We start from the raw sequence: 15,327 nt of genomic DNA on the forward strand, positions 1-15,327 counted from the left end.
CATGTAGGGATACATACAACTGTGAAACCGTCAGCAAAGCCAAGATTGGGAACACATCCATCACCCCACAAAGTCTGCTGGAGCCCCTCTATAATTTCTCCCTCCCACCTGCATCCTGTTCCCTGGTGAAATGGAGAGGCCTTGCTACAAAAGGCCACACCAAGAAATCCCACCTCAGAACAGGACTCTCCAATCGCCCACCACTTCCACAGAGGTTACAGGTGCCAGATCTGGCTTACGCCTCTGGAAGCAGAGCGAGTGACCCATCTGCCAATGACCCAGGGCGTTGAGCCCCCATGCTGAGAACCCCTAATGGCCAAGGTAAGAAGACAGCCAGGGACGTCCCTGAGGCGTGGCCCACGATGGAGCCTGAGGCGCCAGCTCTCACCTCGCCCACCCAGGCAAGATGGGAGCGCCCAGCCTGTGGCCGCACCCACGTAATAAAGACAACTTGTGCAGTTCCACCTGCCCGCCATTTACCCAGGCCTAGGACAGAGCTGATCGGATGATGCTGATCTCACTGAACCGTCAAGAAAGCCCTCTGAGTACAAAACAGGGGAGGAGGGCACAAAGGGACTTGAGGGACAGCCTCTCCAAACCCCGCAGGTCTGAAAAGACTACACATTAGCAGCAGATACCACATATGCTGAACGAATGCAGTAGGGCCAGACCGGCGGTAGACAGAGCTTCCTGTGCAAGCCCAATCCCCGTCTCTAGCAACCTGCTCATCACGAAGGATGCCACCGGCCAGGGCTTGCGAGGGAAGCTGTGCCTGAGAACCTTCACGCGGGTCACGGGCACCAGACTCAGCAGGAGCAGGATGTGCAGAAAACACCTCCCGTCTCGCCGTGCTCACCCACGGAGACTCACGCTCAACACGCCTCCCCTAAGAAAACTTCTCCCGTGTCCATGGCCACCACGGACGGGCCACCAGCTCAGAGTCACAAGGTCCTCTGCTGGCGTCCTAGTGGCCGATGGCACCAACGTCCCCAATTCCCACCCACGAGCCCAGCCTGACCCAAGACCTATATGCTGGGTGTTCCAGCAACGGAGTGAGGAACCAAACCTCAAGTCCAGGGTTTCTCTCCGGGAGGGCCAACTGCTCTCGGGCAGATGCAACACACCAGGCTGGCCCCATCGTCTGCCAGTGCAACTCAACGACAGGCCCACCGCATAAAAACCACAGGACTGATAACAGCCGCTTTTTGTTCTGCCCCTACAGCCACCAGCCGCTGCCCCCAAGTCACTCACAGCTTCTCAACCGGCTCCTCTGGACCCAGGATGCACAGGGCCAACGACCTACCTTAGTACGACAGCCATTTTTCTTTTCTGTTGACACGTGACGTAATGATGTATCACACAACTGACATGTCTCAGATTTGAGGAAATTAAAGAATGTGCTGGGGAGGCCCTGGCCTGATTCCCAAAATAACCGGGGAACAGAGGCGTCTGGGTGCTCAGTCGGTGGGACGTTCAACTTTCGGCTCAGGTCATGATCTCATGAGTTCAGGCCCTGCGTTGGGCTCCATAATGATGGCTCAGGGCCTGAAGCCTGCTTCAGATTCTGTCTCCGTCTCTCTCTGTCCCCCTCCCACTCACTCTGTCTGTCTGTCTCTCTCTCAAAAATAAACACAAAAATTAATAAATAACGCAAGAAAAGAGGTCATGCGATGGCATGCAGCTTATGTGGGAGGAGCATCGAAAACCGAGGACGCTACGGATGAACCATAATGCAAACTAGAGACTCGGGGATGACAATGACGTGCCGGGTGTAGGTTCATCCATACACCTGGTCGGGGCTACTGATAATGACAGAAGCTGTGCACGTGCAGGGACAGGGGGCACACAGAACCCTCTGCGCCTTCGGATCGAAAAACTAACGTCTATTTTAGTTTGAAACCCAGCACAGTCAAAAGCACCCTCGACGGGGGCTTCTCTGGCTGAGCACCCGCGGAAGTGATGGGCGTGGTGTGTGGAAGGAAAAGCGCGTAGAACAGCAAGAACACCCAGGAGGCCAGATGCTGTGAGTGAGGCAGGCAAAGTGGGGCGGCCTCGGGGAGTGCGGCTGGGCACACACCTGCTGAGCCAACAGAACCAATCACTGCTCGATGCCCATTTTTGTGTCTTCTTTCCTACTCACGCTGCCTTCGCTACAGGTACAACCCTTGCCCGTTTTGCAGATGAGCAAAAACTGGCTCGGAGGAGTAAAGCAGCTTTTGCCCAGGACCATGAAGTCAGCGAGAGGCGGCAGGAAAGGGGTGGTCAGCTCGTCGCAGAGAGGCTCACACTTACCTTCTGGACTTGGCACACTCCTTCTTCCAGTTCTTAACCAAAACAGGCACAACTTGCTCTGAGGTGTCCTCCTTATTCAGGGACCAGAGGTCAGCGCTCTCCAGGGGCTGGCGGTAGCCCCGGACCATCAACCTGGGGCCAAAACACAAGGGGGAGGTGATGACAGTCTGGAGAGGAAGAGGAGGGTGACCCTCGCTGCCGACACCTGCCATGCCAGCCCGCTCTCCATGCCAGGGCAGCCGAGGGCAGTGCACAGCTGGCAAGAGTGGAATACGCATGGCACATACGGGCACATTAAATGATCACTGCTAATTCTGTGAGGCCGCCCAGGGCAAAACGGCCTCATTTTTTAGAGACACAAACTATTTAAGGTAGAGATCATTACAATCGCTCTGATTTGCTTAAAAAATATTTTGGGGGCAGCGGCGGGGGGGGGGGGGGGGGGTGCCTCAGTCAATTAAGTGTGTGACTCGATTTCAGGTCCGGTCATGATCTTGTGGTTCGTGAGATCAAGCCCTGTGTGGGGCTCTATACTATCAGCATGGATCCTGCTTAGGATTCTCTCTCTCTCTCCCCGCCCTCTGCCCCTCCCCAGCTCTCTCTGTCTCTCTCTCTCTCAAAATAAAATAACCTTTAAAAAACTCTTTTAAACATATATATATTTTAAAATTTTTGTTAATATTTATTTATTTTTGAGAGAGAGACAGAGACTGAGTGCAAGAGGGGCAGAGAGAGAGCGAGACACAGAATCCAAAGCAGGTTCCAGGCTCTGAGCCGTCAGCACAGAACCCAACACGGGGCTCACACTCACAAACCACAAGATCATGACCTGCGCCGAGCTGCATGCCCAACCGAATGAGCCACCCAGGTGCCCCCCCAAAAAAATATTTTTTAAGGCCAAGTGGCAAAGCATCAATAATTGTCAAATCTGGGTGATGAGTTTATTGAGACTGATTAGACTAATCTTTCTACGTGTTTGAACACTTGCATAATAAAAAGTAAACCTATCACTGTAACTTGCTATTTTGAATTAATACCAAAGTCGCAGGAAAATCACTTGAATTGCACAAAAAATCCCAGTCCGCCCTCCGCCTGCTTCACCGCTCTGTACATCTTGCCACATCTGCTGAGCCATTCTGGGTCTCTAGCCATAAACACACACGTCCACAAACACACTTCTTTTCTGAGACACTTCGGACTAGGTTGTAGCAGCGTGTATCCCCATAAGGAAACCCACACGCTGTCACAGAAGCCAAAGCACCGTTACCAAAATCAGAAATTTGAGCGATGATGGCAGAGCCCGCAGTCCACATTCAAATGAATGCTCTGACTCTTGGGGTCGGCTCAGGTCATGATCTCGCGGTCTGTGAGACTGAGCCCTGTGTCGGGCTCTGGGCTCACAGCGCGAAGCCTGCTTGGGATTCTCTGTCTCTCCCTCTCTCTGCCCCTCCCTGGTTTGCTCTCTCGGTCTCTCTCAAAAGAAACAAAGTTAAAAGTAAGTAAGTAAATAAAGAAATAAAACATTAAAAAATTTTAAAAAGCTATTTCTTAACAGTAATTTGAAAGCTACTTAATAAAAAAAAAAAAAAAAAGGTATTTGGGAAAAGTTTATAAAGACAAGGGACCATGCTTATCAGAGGGGAAAAGGATTCAAATAATCCCAGGTAAGATGGTGACGACGTGCAGGAAAAACTGTGCCCCAAAAAGGACCAGAGGGGAGCCCATCACACCGCTGTCAGTGGTCGCCTTGGGTGTATTCTGCTTGTTGATCTATGCGTGTTCTTACATTTCCTACGGAGCACGGGTATTACTTTTCTGCTAGCAAGGGGTGTGAAACAAGGCCAACGTTGGTAATTATACCTGACATAAAAAAAAAAAAAAGCACCCAAACCTGGAAGCTCAGAGCACAAGGCTTGTAAGGGCCCCAGGTGAAGCCGTGCGCAGAGGTGCGAGCCGTTCGTGTTTCACGCAAGTCGAGTCCGTGCATGTGGGCGCAGGGTCAGCGCCTGGGACCCGCGCCCCCCGCAGGCACGCTCGCACGCACCCGGGGGAAGGGTGAGGGAGGGAGAGCACCGGCCGGGCCTTACCCTGTGATCCACCAGAAGGTGACTCTGGACAGGAAGGAGGCACTGGATTCCGGGCAGGGGTTCTAGCGGAGAGAAAACACAGGGTGGGAGGAAAAGAGAAATGATCCGTTAATCTTCTCATCCAGGCCGGCGCTCGTGACCAGTCTTCCTCTCAAATGACCGGCAGCCACCCTCACGCCGAGGACTGGCACCCCAAAAGGGTTTCCCTCCCGAGCCCCGGCGGCCTTCAGAGAAACACACAGCAGCTTCCCACTTTCACCCAGGAAATATTTCCTGAATGACTACTATGTGCAAAGATGGCACAGTGTGCCACATCCCTGCCCCCTCTTAAATCCCCACCGCGACCCAGTGGCTGTGGTGCTGCCCAGGTCCCCCGAAGTTACCCCAGTCATTCATTCACTCATTCATTCAACAAGTATTTTCTGAGCACCTGCTATATGCCTAGCACCATGCACACAAATCTGAGCAGACACAATCCCTGCCCTCAGGAAGCCCACAGTGCACAGGGGTAGTAATAACACCTGCTAAATTCTCTGCGAGCGAGCTGTGTTACAAGTACTTTATGCAAATGATTTCATCTCATCTTTAGAACCAGCCTACCAAGGAGATAAAAGCATCATCCTCGCTTTGGAGATAAAGACACAGAGGAACAGACAGATGGAATGACCTTGCCAGGCAAGTGGTGAAAACAGACTACGAGCCCCTCGCAGCGTCCGGAAAGAGCCATTAATCAAAGGATCTTGTGAGCAGGCACTCAACCACAACTGCAGTGAGGATTGTTTCCTGAAGATAGGTCAGTATTACCGGTGGGATCACTGGTATCTTAGTGAGCTCACGGCAAGGGATCGGATAAGCGGATGGGGGCTGAAGGAAGGTCAAAGGAAGGTCAAAGAAGGCCCACCCCGAGGTGGGCTCTGAAGAGTAGAGGATGACAAGTAAAGGGGAGAGGCAGGGTAGTCTTGGCAACAAGGGTGTGTGTGCAAAGGCCCCATGGCAGAAGGGAACATAACCCTATTCCAGGAACTAAGAGGAGGCTGACCAGTCTACACTGGAGGCCAAGTAAGGGGTTTGGGTCTCATCCCAAGGGCAATGGGAAGTCACCGACACAATCCAACAATAATACAAAGAGCAGGAGAGTGATGTCAGCACGGAGCCTCGGTGACCACCAGCAAGGGCCGACTTTCCATTCCAAGCAGATACATGGAGGTCGGCATTCTGAAATACACACTTTGGTGAAGGGCGCTCACCAGGCAAGGATGAGGTCTCTAGCCCTTTTTCAGAGACACAGCACGGGAGAGCCAGGCGAGAACATGCGTTGTGCCTTGGTGGTTTTCCATCCAGGCTGCGAGCAATTTAAAAAAAAAAAAAAAAAAAACACACAAAAAACCTGTACCTGGTCCCCACCTCCCAGAGATTCTGATTAAGCTGGCTGAGGGTGGGACCAGGGCATCAAGTTTTTGTTTGTTTTTAACTCCCAGAGTCTCCTTGGCAAAGGGGTTTGGCAGGAAATATACCAGATAAGCCTGATACCAAGGAAACTAAATTCGCGTGGAGTTTAAATTTTAAATTAAAAAAAAAAATTTTAATGTTTTATTTAGATTTGACAGAGACAGAGAAAGAGAGGGAGGGAGGGAGAAAGAGCACGCACGGAAACAGGGGAAGGGCAGAGAGAGGGAGACACAGTCCAAAGCAGGCTCCAGGCTCTGAGATGTCACCACAGAGCTCAACGTGGGGCTCGAACGCACAAACCGCGAGATCGTGACCTGAGCTGAAGTCGGACGCTTAACCCACTGAGCCACCGAGGCGCCCAAGACCTGAGAAGCAACCAGAAGTGACTCCTATTAGCCCAAAAAGGGACAGTGCGAGTCACAATCAGGATCCTAAGTAGAACATCCATTTAAACATCACATGTGTTTAAATACACAATCTCACACGGACGCGGGAAAAAAAGCAACTCTCTGGCATCGTGCGTGAAAAGACACAAGTAAAGCAAGCCATTGTTCTGAGAAGAGAAGAGGGGCAGACAACAAGCATTTTCCCACCTTTTCTAAAGGAACTTCCCCACAGGGGAAGTGTCTCTGCATAGAAGTGGTCCAGCTAATATACAAGGAAGGAAGGACAGAATGTTAAGAAGACGTGCCACGTTGCAACCACAATGGGTGACTGGAAAACTTGACGAAATCCAACAATTATTATTAATGCTTTCAGGCCACATAGCAGTAGCAATGGTTTACTGTTTAAAATCCTTCTCTTTCAGGGGCAACCTGTGTGGCTCATTTTGTTAAGCGTCCGACTTCGGCTCAGGTCATGATCGCGCGGTCCGTGGGTTCGAGCCCCGTGTCGGGCTCTGTGCTGACAGCTCAGAGCCCGGAGCCTGCTTCGGATTCTGTGTCTCCCTCTCTCTCTGCCCCTCCCCTGCGTGTGCTCTGTTTCTCTCTCTCTCTCTCAAAAATAAACGTTAAAAAAATGTGTTTTTTTTTTAACGTTTATTTATTTTTGAGACAGAGAGAAACAGAGCATGAACAGGGGAGGGTCAGAGAGAGGGAGACACAGAATCCCAAACAGGCTCCATGCTCTGAGCTGTCAGCACAGAGCCCGACGCGGGGCTCGAACCCACGGACCGCGCGATCATGACCTGAGCCGAAGTCGGCCGCTTAACAAAATGAGCCACCCAGGCGCCCCCCCAAAAATGTGTTTTTTAAGAAAATGCAATGAAAGAACTCTTCTCTTTCACCTACTCTCACTGGGGAGAAGGGCAGACAGCCATCCTACCATTTCTACAACCTTGTGTAAGTCAAGTTATTTCAAAATAACAAGTTACTAAATACGTTTAAAGCCCTGCCTTCCAGAGATACACGCTGAAATGTTTACCTACGACGCGGTGCAGGGTGAAGAAAGAGTCTGTGGCAGTTGGTGATACCCTGCTGTCTACGTATGTGCACACGCAGAAGTTTCCATCATGAAAAGCTAGATGAAAAGCTTCCCCAGTGACTCAGACACGCATCCTGGGCTCCACTCTGGGGCCATGGAGTACCAGGAGTTTCCGGAGTGTCCCAGCCCTACCTGTGCCAGTGTCACCTGAGAAGCTCACCAAACACGGTGGGCCAGGGTCCCACCCCAGACCAGCTTAGACCTCGGGCTAGGGCTCTGGCCTCAGATTTTTTTTTTTTTTTTAATGCAAATTTTATTTTTGAGAGAGCACAAGCAGGGGAGGGGCGGGGTGGGGGTGGGTGGCGGGGACAAAGGATCCAAAGCAGGCTCTGTGCTGACAGCAGCCAGCCCAACCCGGGGCTCAAACTCGTGACTGTGAGATCATGGCCTGAGCGGAAATCAGACGCTCAACTGACTGAGCCGTCCAGGTGCCCCCTCACAAAAGTTTTTTTTTTTTTTAATTTTTTTTTTTTCTTTCAACGTTTATTTTATTTTTGGGACAGAGAGAGACAGAGCATGGACGGGGGAGGGGCAGAGAGAGAGGGAGACACAGAATCGGAAACAGGCTCCAGGCTCTGAGCCATCAGCCCAGAGCCCGACGCGGGGCTCGAACCCACGGACCGCGAGATCGTGACCTGGCTGAAGTCGGACGCTTAACCGACTGCGCCACCCAGGCGCCCAACAAAAGTTTTAATAAGGAAATCAGACACTGCCGCCTCACAGACCTACGTTCCAGACCAACCTAACACAGAGAAAGTTCCAACTGTGGAACCAGGGCTCAAATCCCAGGGTTGCCATTTTGTACCTGAATGACCTCAGGCAAGTGCCTTCACCTGAAAGCCTCAGTTTCTGAATCTGAAAGATGGGAGCAGGTCTTCCGGCTGCTCCGCCTTCCTCACAGGACTGTAAGGAGGGAGAAGTGAACTGTGTCCGTGGGACAGTGTTGTAAGCTGGAACTTTTCCAACCCGGGGTGGCAACACTATTCGTGGAACAGGTGGTGGTATTTGCTCTGTGGGCTGGTGGTGAGCGAGTTATCAGGGAATCTCACATGCACTTCAACTGTAGCCCAATTCTGACGCACCGGGAAAAGCCGGGGTTCCGGCAGGGAGCGGGAGGGGGAGGGGGCACAGCTGGCAATGACTCATTTCTTGAGCAAACGTTTAGGGAGGGCCTGCTTATATGCCAGGAGATGGCTACGGGCTGGGGACAGGGCTATGCACGACACAGTGAGGTCCCCACCCAATACCGCGTCCCAGCTTGGGGGGATGAACAGTAAGCAAACCAAGATGCAAATAAATACAGAAGTATAAACACAGAGGGGCGCCAGGCTGGGTGGTTAAGCGTCCGACTTGGGCTCAGGTCATGATCTCACGGTTCATGAGTTCCAGCCCCGTGTCGGGCTCTGTGCTGACAGCTCAAAGCCTGGAGCCTCTTCCAATTCTATGTCTCCGTCTCTTTCTCTCTCTGCTCCTCCCCTGCTTGTGCTCTTAGTCCCAAAAATAAACAAACACTTAAAAAAGGAAAAAGAAGGGTAAACAGAGAGAGCTGCACCAGAGGAAAAAAATGAAGGTCCCAGGAGAGAAGGGGGCCAGGGGGGTTGCTTATGTGAGAGGCAACAAAACAGCAAGGAGGTGAGAGAGAGGCTCTGAATCCCAGCCCTGCCACCTACTTACTAGCCGTGACGACCTTGGCCAAGGGACCTGGTGATGCGCTTAAATGAGACAAAGCATGTTACGTCCTTAGAATAGTACCTGGTGCGGAGTGACTGTGGGAGAAATGGTATTAATGGGATTAATACTAACAGTAGAAACAATAGTACCATCTTCTACTTCTCGTAGCATCACGATGCGCCAAGCACTGTACCAGATGCTTCACATAAGGGTTGCCAAAGAAAGGCCCACAGGCTGGCTGCTGGCAAAGTCAAGTCTGATGGGTACATGGTGACGCCCACTCATTTACATAGCTGATAGTCAAATCTGATTGGCACACGGTGACGCCCACTCATTTACATACCGTCTGCATCTGCTTTTGAGCTACAATGGCATAGGTGAGTAGGTGCACCTCAAACTACGTGGTCTACACAGCCTAAATATTTACTATCTGGCTTTCTACAGAATAAGCTGGCTAAGCCCTGCTTACATCAGAGCCCACAACACCCCGAGACAGCGGTTATTAAGGCGTAAAACCAGAGCTCAAGTGACGGCCGTTTGCTTCCAAATCCAGTCTTCCTTGAGTCTTGCCACAGGACACGGAGCATAGCTGTGCGGGTTACAGACCTCATACAGAGATGCCCAGCTGAGGGGCAGGTGGGGGCTGAGACACAGCTCAACAAGACCCCTGAGTCTTGTGCCTTTGAGGGGCTGCATCAGCCTGAAGGAGGCCGGCCGTTCCCAAACTCATCCACCCGGAGGGGGTACAATGTCTTTTTCTCATTTGCACAGAGACACCGTGCAAACAGCAGGGCATTAGGCATCTATGCGCACAGGGGGCTCACCAATCCCGGCATTCTCTCACAATCAGGCAACTCCAGCCGTGGCACAAGAAGGAAGCAATACTGTGACTGCATAATCGAAGGCACGTTCATTCCCTTTTCGCCCTACTGTATACAAATGGGGGTCGTACCCCTGAGACTGCAAGAAACGATGGCCCAGAGGGAAAAGAGGAATCCTCACCCCAGCTAGTAAAAATCCCAGCTGCTGCAAGAAAATGCACCCTGCCAAAGCAGTGAGATCACATTATTTACAAGAACGTTTCACAGTTTCTAATTTGCACTCTCCAAGAGCTTTGTCCCAGTCACTTCCCCCCTCCTTTGAATCCAAACAGGGATTTTCAGGTTTTTTTTTTTTTAAGTTTATTTAATGTTTATTTATTTCTGAGAGAGAGAGAGGGACAGAGACAGGGACAGAGCATGAGTGGGAGAGGGGAAGAGAGAGAGAGAGGGAGACACAAAATCCGAAAGCTCAGACCTGGACGCGGGGCTCAAATCCACGACCCGTGAGATCATGACCTGAGTTGAAGCTGGACACTTAACCAACTGAGCCACCCAGGCACCCCGGGATTTTCAGATTATTAGGAGTCATGTCAAGCTGACAGAAGGTCCCCACTGCCGTGCAGAAAAGGAAACAGGTAAGTTGGAATCTGGTTTCTGGAAGCCCCTATCTGACATAGAAGGCTTTATCTGATAAAAACAACTTGAGCTCTAAAGTAGTCAAGAACCGGTAATTTTTTACGTTTATTTATTTATTATTTGAGAGAGAGAGACAGAGACGGCACGAGCAGGGGAGAGTGGAGAGAGAGAATCCCGAGCAGCCTCTATGCCATCAGTACAAAGCCCGACGCGGGTCTCAAACTCACAAATCCCTGAAATCATGACCTGAGCCAAAACCAAGAGTCAGATGCTTAACTGATGGAGCCATCCAGGCGCCCCAAGAACCGATAATGTAAAAAAAAGAAAAAGAAGTGGGCTGGGCGCTGGATGAGAACCCAGACCGCATTCCATTCAATGGAAACCAAGCAGAACATTCTGACGTGACTCATGAATGGCAACGCTGTCAGTGAGGGGGTTTCCCAGCCTTGGAGGCTGAAGCAGAGCTAACTCCTGTCCCTGCATGTAGGAAGCTTATTCACTGGTCCCCCATTCACCTAGAAAGGAGAGTAATTCAGACAAGCCCTGGATGAAGGCAGAGGGAGAGTCTGATTTATGCAACGTACAGAGAGAGCCACATTCTTTGGCATCTGTATCTGGCACCCGGCGATTTGGCCAAAACCCACGTGGCTTAAACCAATTTGGTACAACAGCCCCAGCACTGGTTCTTTAAGAGCTGGTCATTCATTGTCTCCCACCAGGCAGTTTGGGGAACGGGCCTTTCAGCACTCTGGCCTTTTGGTCAGAAATGCTCGGGATCCCCGCTCAGCGTTTCTGGTTTTGACTCTTTTAGTCTCCTGCCGGTCACTCGAACTCTGCACCACCCAGATGCCCAGCAGTAAGGGGAGGATGACACAGCCATACGGCTTACAGCAGGGGTTCTCCGACATGGCCCTCCAGTGCCAGCATTCACGGTGCCTGGGAAGCTGTTAGAATTGCAAATGCATGGGTCCCGCCAAGAGCTACTGACTCAAAGTCTGGGGGTGCTCCCAGGGCCTTCCAAGAAATACACACTCAGGTGTGCCAACCCTGAGGAAGAGCTTCTGATCCAGCCTGGTGAACTCAGGCAAGACACTTCACCACTCTGGCCCTCAGTAACCTGATGTATAAGATGAGACTCACAGCCCTGCCTCATCAGGAGGCTTCAAGGACTAAGAAACTTAAAAACACAACACACAGGGTCACTGACTGGCTCCGCCCTCCTCCTGACCCGCCTGAGCTGCTGAGCTGGCTATAAAAGTGCCACCAGCCCCTCCGTGTCCCAGGCACCCTCCTACTTTCAGCCAGAGGGGTCCCCGAAAACACCTGCAACCTGAGTGTGTCACACACACCCCCCCCCCCCACGCTGAGAATCTTCCAACATGGCCAAATCCCAAGTCTTCATGGTGACATGCAATTCTACCCTTGATTTTGCAAGCTCACCCCCGAACCAACCAAGCAGAACCCTGCAGTTCCCCAAACACCTACAAGGTCCTTTATACAGCTGGACCCTTTTACGTGCTGGTTCCTCGACCGGGAGCCCCGTCCCGTCCGGCCTTACAAGCCCGGCCGACGCCTCTTGTTTCTCAGACTCAGGACTCCCCTCCCCTGGACGCTGGCCCTGGAGCCTCAGGCTGAGTTAGGAACCTCTCCTCCAGCCCCTCAGCCCCCAGCACTTTCCTGCCTCGGAGCCCCACTGTCCACAGCTCTTGGTTTATTTGGCCAGTGCCCCCTCCTCAACGGTCAAGTTTGTTCATTTCAGTATCCAGAGCCCCTCCACCCTGCACCCCTGCACAATACCAAACCACTGTGACCAACAGCATAAATGAGAGAAGCCTTAAGAACAGACTTCATGAGGGGCGCCTGGATGGCTCAGTCGGTCAAGCGTCTGACTTCGGCTCAGGTCATGATCTCGCCGTTCTCGAGTTCCAGCCCTGTGTTGGGCTCTGTGCTGACAGCTCAGAGCCTGGAGCCTCCTTCGGATTCTGTGACTCCCTCTCTCTCCACCCCTTCCCTGCTCATGCTCTTTCTCTCTCAAAAATAAATACACATTAAAAAAAAATTTTTTTTTAAACAGACTTTACGATGCGTTCATAAAGCAGTTCATGTTCAGTGGCTGCCTCTATTGTATGAGGGGTCAAGACTGACCATGAAGGGCAGGAGGGAACTTTCTGGGGTCCTGGTAGTGTTCTGTAGCTTGATAAGGGCTTGGGCTATTACTCATTTGTCACAACTCCTCAACCGGTAACTTTTACATTCAGGAATTTCACTATGCAAATTCTGCTTTAAGAGAAACATAAAACAGAAGCATATACAGATACTGCACTCTGGCTAGTGGTTTGCATGGTGCAAATGTCTGGGTAACGCATACTAAGTATTTCAAAGTACGTTTCAGATACCAAAAAAATGAGCCAGTTGGCTGGCTGGTTGGCCAGATATGTGATAAAGCAAGTTGAGCACAATGTTAACTGTAGAGTCGAACTGGAGAGTGGATGGGTACTCACTTTCTGCGTTCACAGCAAAAGTGCCGGGGGAAATATTTCCCATATTTATGGACAGGACTAAAACTACCTCTTATGCCAAATGAGCTGGGCAGTTTTACATGCGTTTTAAATGTCCTAAACCAATGCTTTTCAACCGTGCACCACCCGTAGATCCTGCTAAAATGAGGCTATGACCCAGCAGGGCTCAGTGGGCCCAGGACTCTGGATTTCTAACAGCACCCAGGGAATGCCAGTGCCGTCGGTCCAAAGACCCCACTTTGAGGAGTGGGGGTCCACTATATGACCACATTTGCCGTTGATGCCTCCAAGGGCAAAAGGAAACACCTCCCTCCTTTCACGGGCCCCATTCTAAGCAGCAGCCTTGGGGCCAACAAGGATCACAGAAAGGGCCAGACAGGAACCCCAAGAGAGCCCTGGAAGGCTAGATGAGCCGCTCCCAGATTCCAAGCAGCCCAGGGCCTGGAGGTACAGAGGGGAGCAGCCCCAAGGAAAAACCAGGGCCAACACAGCTGTCTGAGTCATGCAAAGGGCACAGGGCCAGCTGGAGAGGAGGCCGACTTTGGTGACTCAGCAGGAGCGAGCCTGGAGAAGCCCAGTGCTGCCAGCTTCCACCCAGGCCCCACCTGCCCCTGGCCACCCCAGGGCAAGGCTGACTGCTCCCTGTGTGCACAGACAACATGTGACTGCGGCTCCGAAGTCAGGACAGCAGCTGGGGCTGGGCTCTCCCCATCTTCTGAGCTCCACTATGATGGGAGCCCTGAGGATAATGGGGAGACAGGCAGAGAAAGCACCTAACGGTGTCCTCCTCCCCCTGATCACCGGCCTCAGATCCCAGCACCAAATGGGGCTCAACCCACTTTCAAGAAGGGAACACTGAGGTCCTGAAAGGAGGAGGGACTTGCCTGGGGTCACAAATCTAAGTCCCATAAGCTGATTCCCAGCCTTCCCAGCCTGCACCTCAACTGCAGGTACACGGCTGTTTGCCCACCCGTTCAATGGCTGTCCCCCACGAGGCCACAAGCTTCCTGCGGGTACACAGCAGACTGCATTGTCCAAAGAGGGCCAGACATTATCTGCCATCTCATGAGTTCGTCTTAGAATGAGACCTGACCGCTCCCCCATCTAGAAGCGGGGTCTGTGTCCCCAGCCCTCGAACCCAGGCTGACTTCTGTGAATGCCTCCGTCAACAGACTGTGGCAGGAGTGACACTGTGTGAAATCTGGGACTGGGTCGTAAGAGGTGACACAGCTTCCACCTGGCACTCTCTCTAGGAACACTCATTCTCAGACAAGGGCCACCACACTGTGAGGTCACCCAGACCACCCTGACATGGACCGTCAACCCTAGCTGAGGCTCCGGCCAGGGGCTGGTGCTAACCACCAGCCCAGCGAGTGAGAAGCCGCCTTCCCACTGCTACCATCAGGGAAACCCCGAGGGAGAACCGCAGCTGAGCCTGGGCAACAGCCAGGACTATGAAACGTAACAATAAACTACTAGTTTTTTTATTTTGAGAGCGGGAGTGCGCAGAAAGAGAGAGGGAGACGGAGAGATCCCAAGCAGGCTTCGTGCTGTCACCATCAGATTCAGGGTGTGAGTTAGGGTCTAACGGTCCAACCATCTCTGTAAGCTTAGACTCCTAAAACTGAATGGTTGGGGACAAGAGACGGAGCGTCCCAGTCCTGGGCAACCCAGCCTCCAGCTGCCCCAGTGTGGCAGAGCAGGCCCAAGGCCCAGGCTGCTGGGAACGCAGAAAGCACAACGGAGGAAGAAGCCAGCTCTACGAACCACCCTAATGTATGGGCACCCGGGGAAAGAAAAAAAAGGAGTTTTTATCCAGATCCCCAGAGGGAACCAGACATCAGAAATTCCCTCTCCCGAGGTGCCTGGGTGGCGCAGTTGGTTAAGCGTCCGACTTCAGCTCAGGTCACGATCTCGCGGTCTGTGAGTTCGAGCCCCGCGTCGGGCTCTGTGCTGACGGCTCGGAGCCTGGAACCTGCTTCCGATTCTGCGTCTCCTTCTCTCCCTGCCCCTCCCCCGCTTGTACTCTGTCTCTCAAAAATCAATGTAAAAAAACATAATAAATTGAAAATAAATAAATAAAGGTTTCCTGATGGGGACATGCCGCCGACCAACACCCACCGCCATGCGCACAAACCCTGCTCAGCAGGAGACACGGCAGCCACACACAAGTGAGCCCCTCTCCTCCTTTGTGGCAGGCGTGAGCCGGGATCCAGTGGGCGCCCCAGGCGTCGTCGCTGCCCTTGTGAACTCTGCACACGTACAAACACACACACGCAACCAAGAACACGCTAACGCGCATATGCACACGCACACGTGAACGAAAACAGATGCACATGCACACATACAACAACATGCACATATGCAAAC

At 52.1% G+C, this 15,327-nt stretch overlaps 1 protein-coding gene across 4 annotated transcripts in view; it reads right to left on the reverse strand.

The window, feature by feature from the left end:
• The window catches only part of ABCC1 (ATP binding cassette subfamily C member 1 (ABCC1 blood group)), a 141,926-nt gene that overhangs the window by 74,602 nt on the left and 51,997 nt on the right, over positions 1 to 15,327 (reverse strand). For all 4 annotated transcript variants that reach the window (XM_086692999.1, XM_086692998.1, XM_086693001.1 and 1 more), the window contains 2 exons: positions 4,380 to 4,441; positions 2,293 to 2,424 (listed from right to left, as the gene is read on the reverse strand). In XM_086692999.1, coding sequence (XP_086549125.1) covers positions 2,293 to 2,424; positions 4,380 to 4,441 — 194 coding nt within the window. The remainder of the gene's footprint in view (positions 1 to 2,292; positions 2,425 to 4,379; positions 4,442 to 15,327) is intronic.

This window comes from Puma concolor, chromosome E3 (assembly GCF_028749965.1).
Source record: "Puma concolor isolate L17-30 chromosome E3, mPumCon1.1.hap2, whole genome shotgun sequence".
Taxonomy (NCBI): Eukaryota; Metazoa; Chordata; class Mammalia; order Carnivora; family Felidae; genus Puma; species Puma concolor.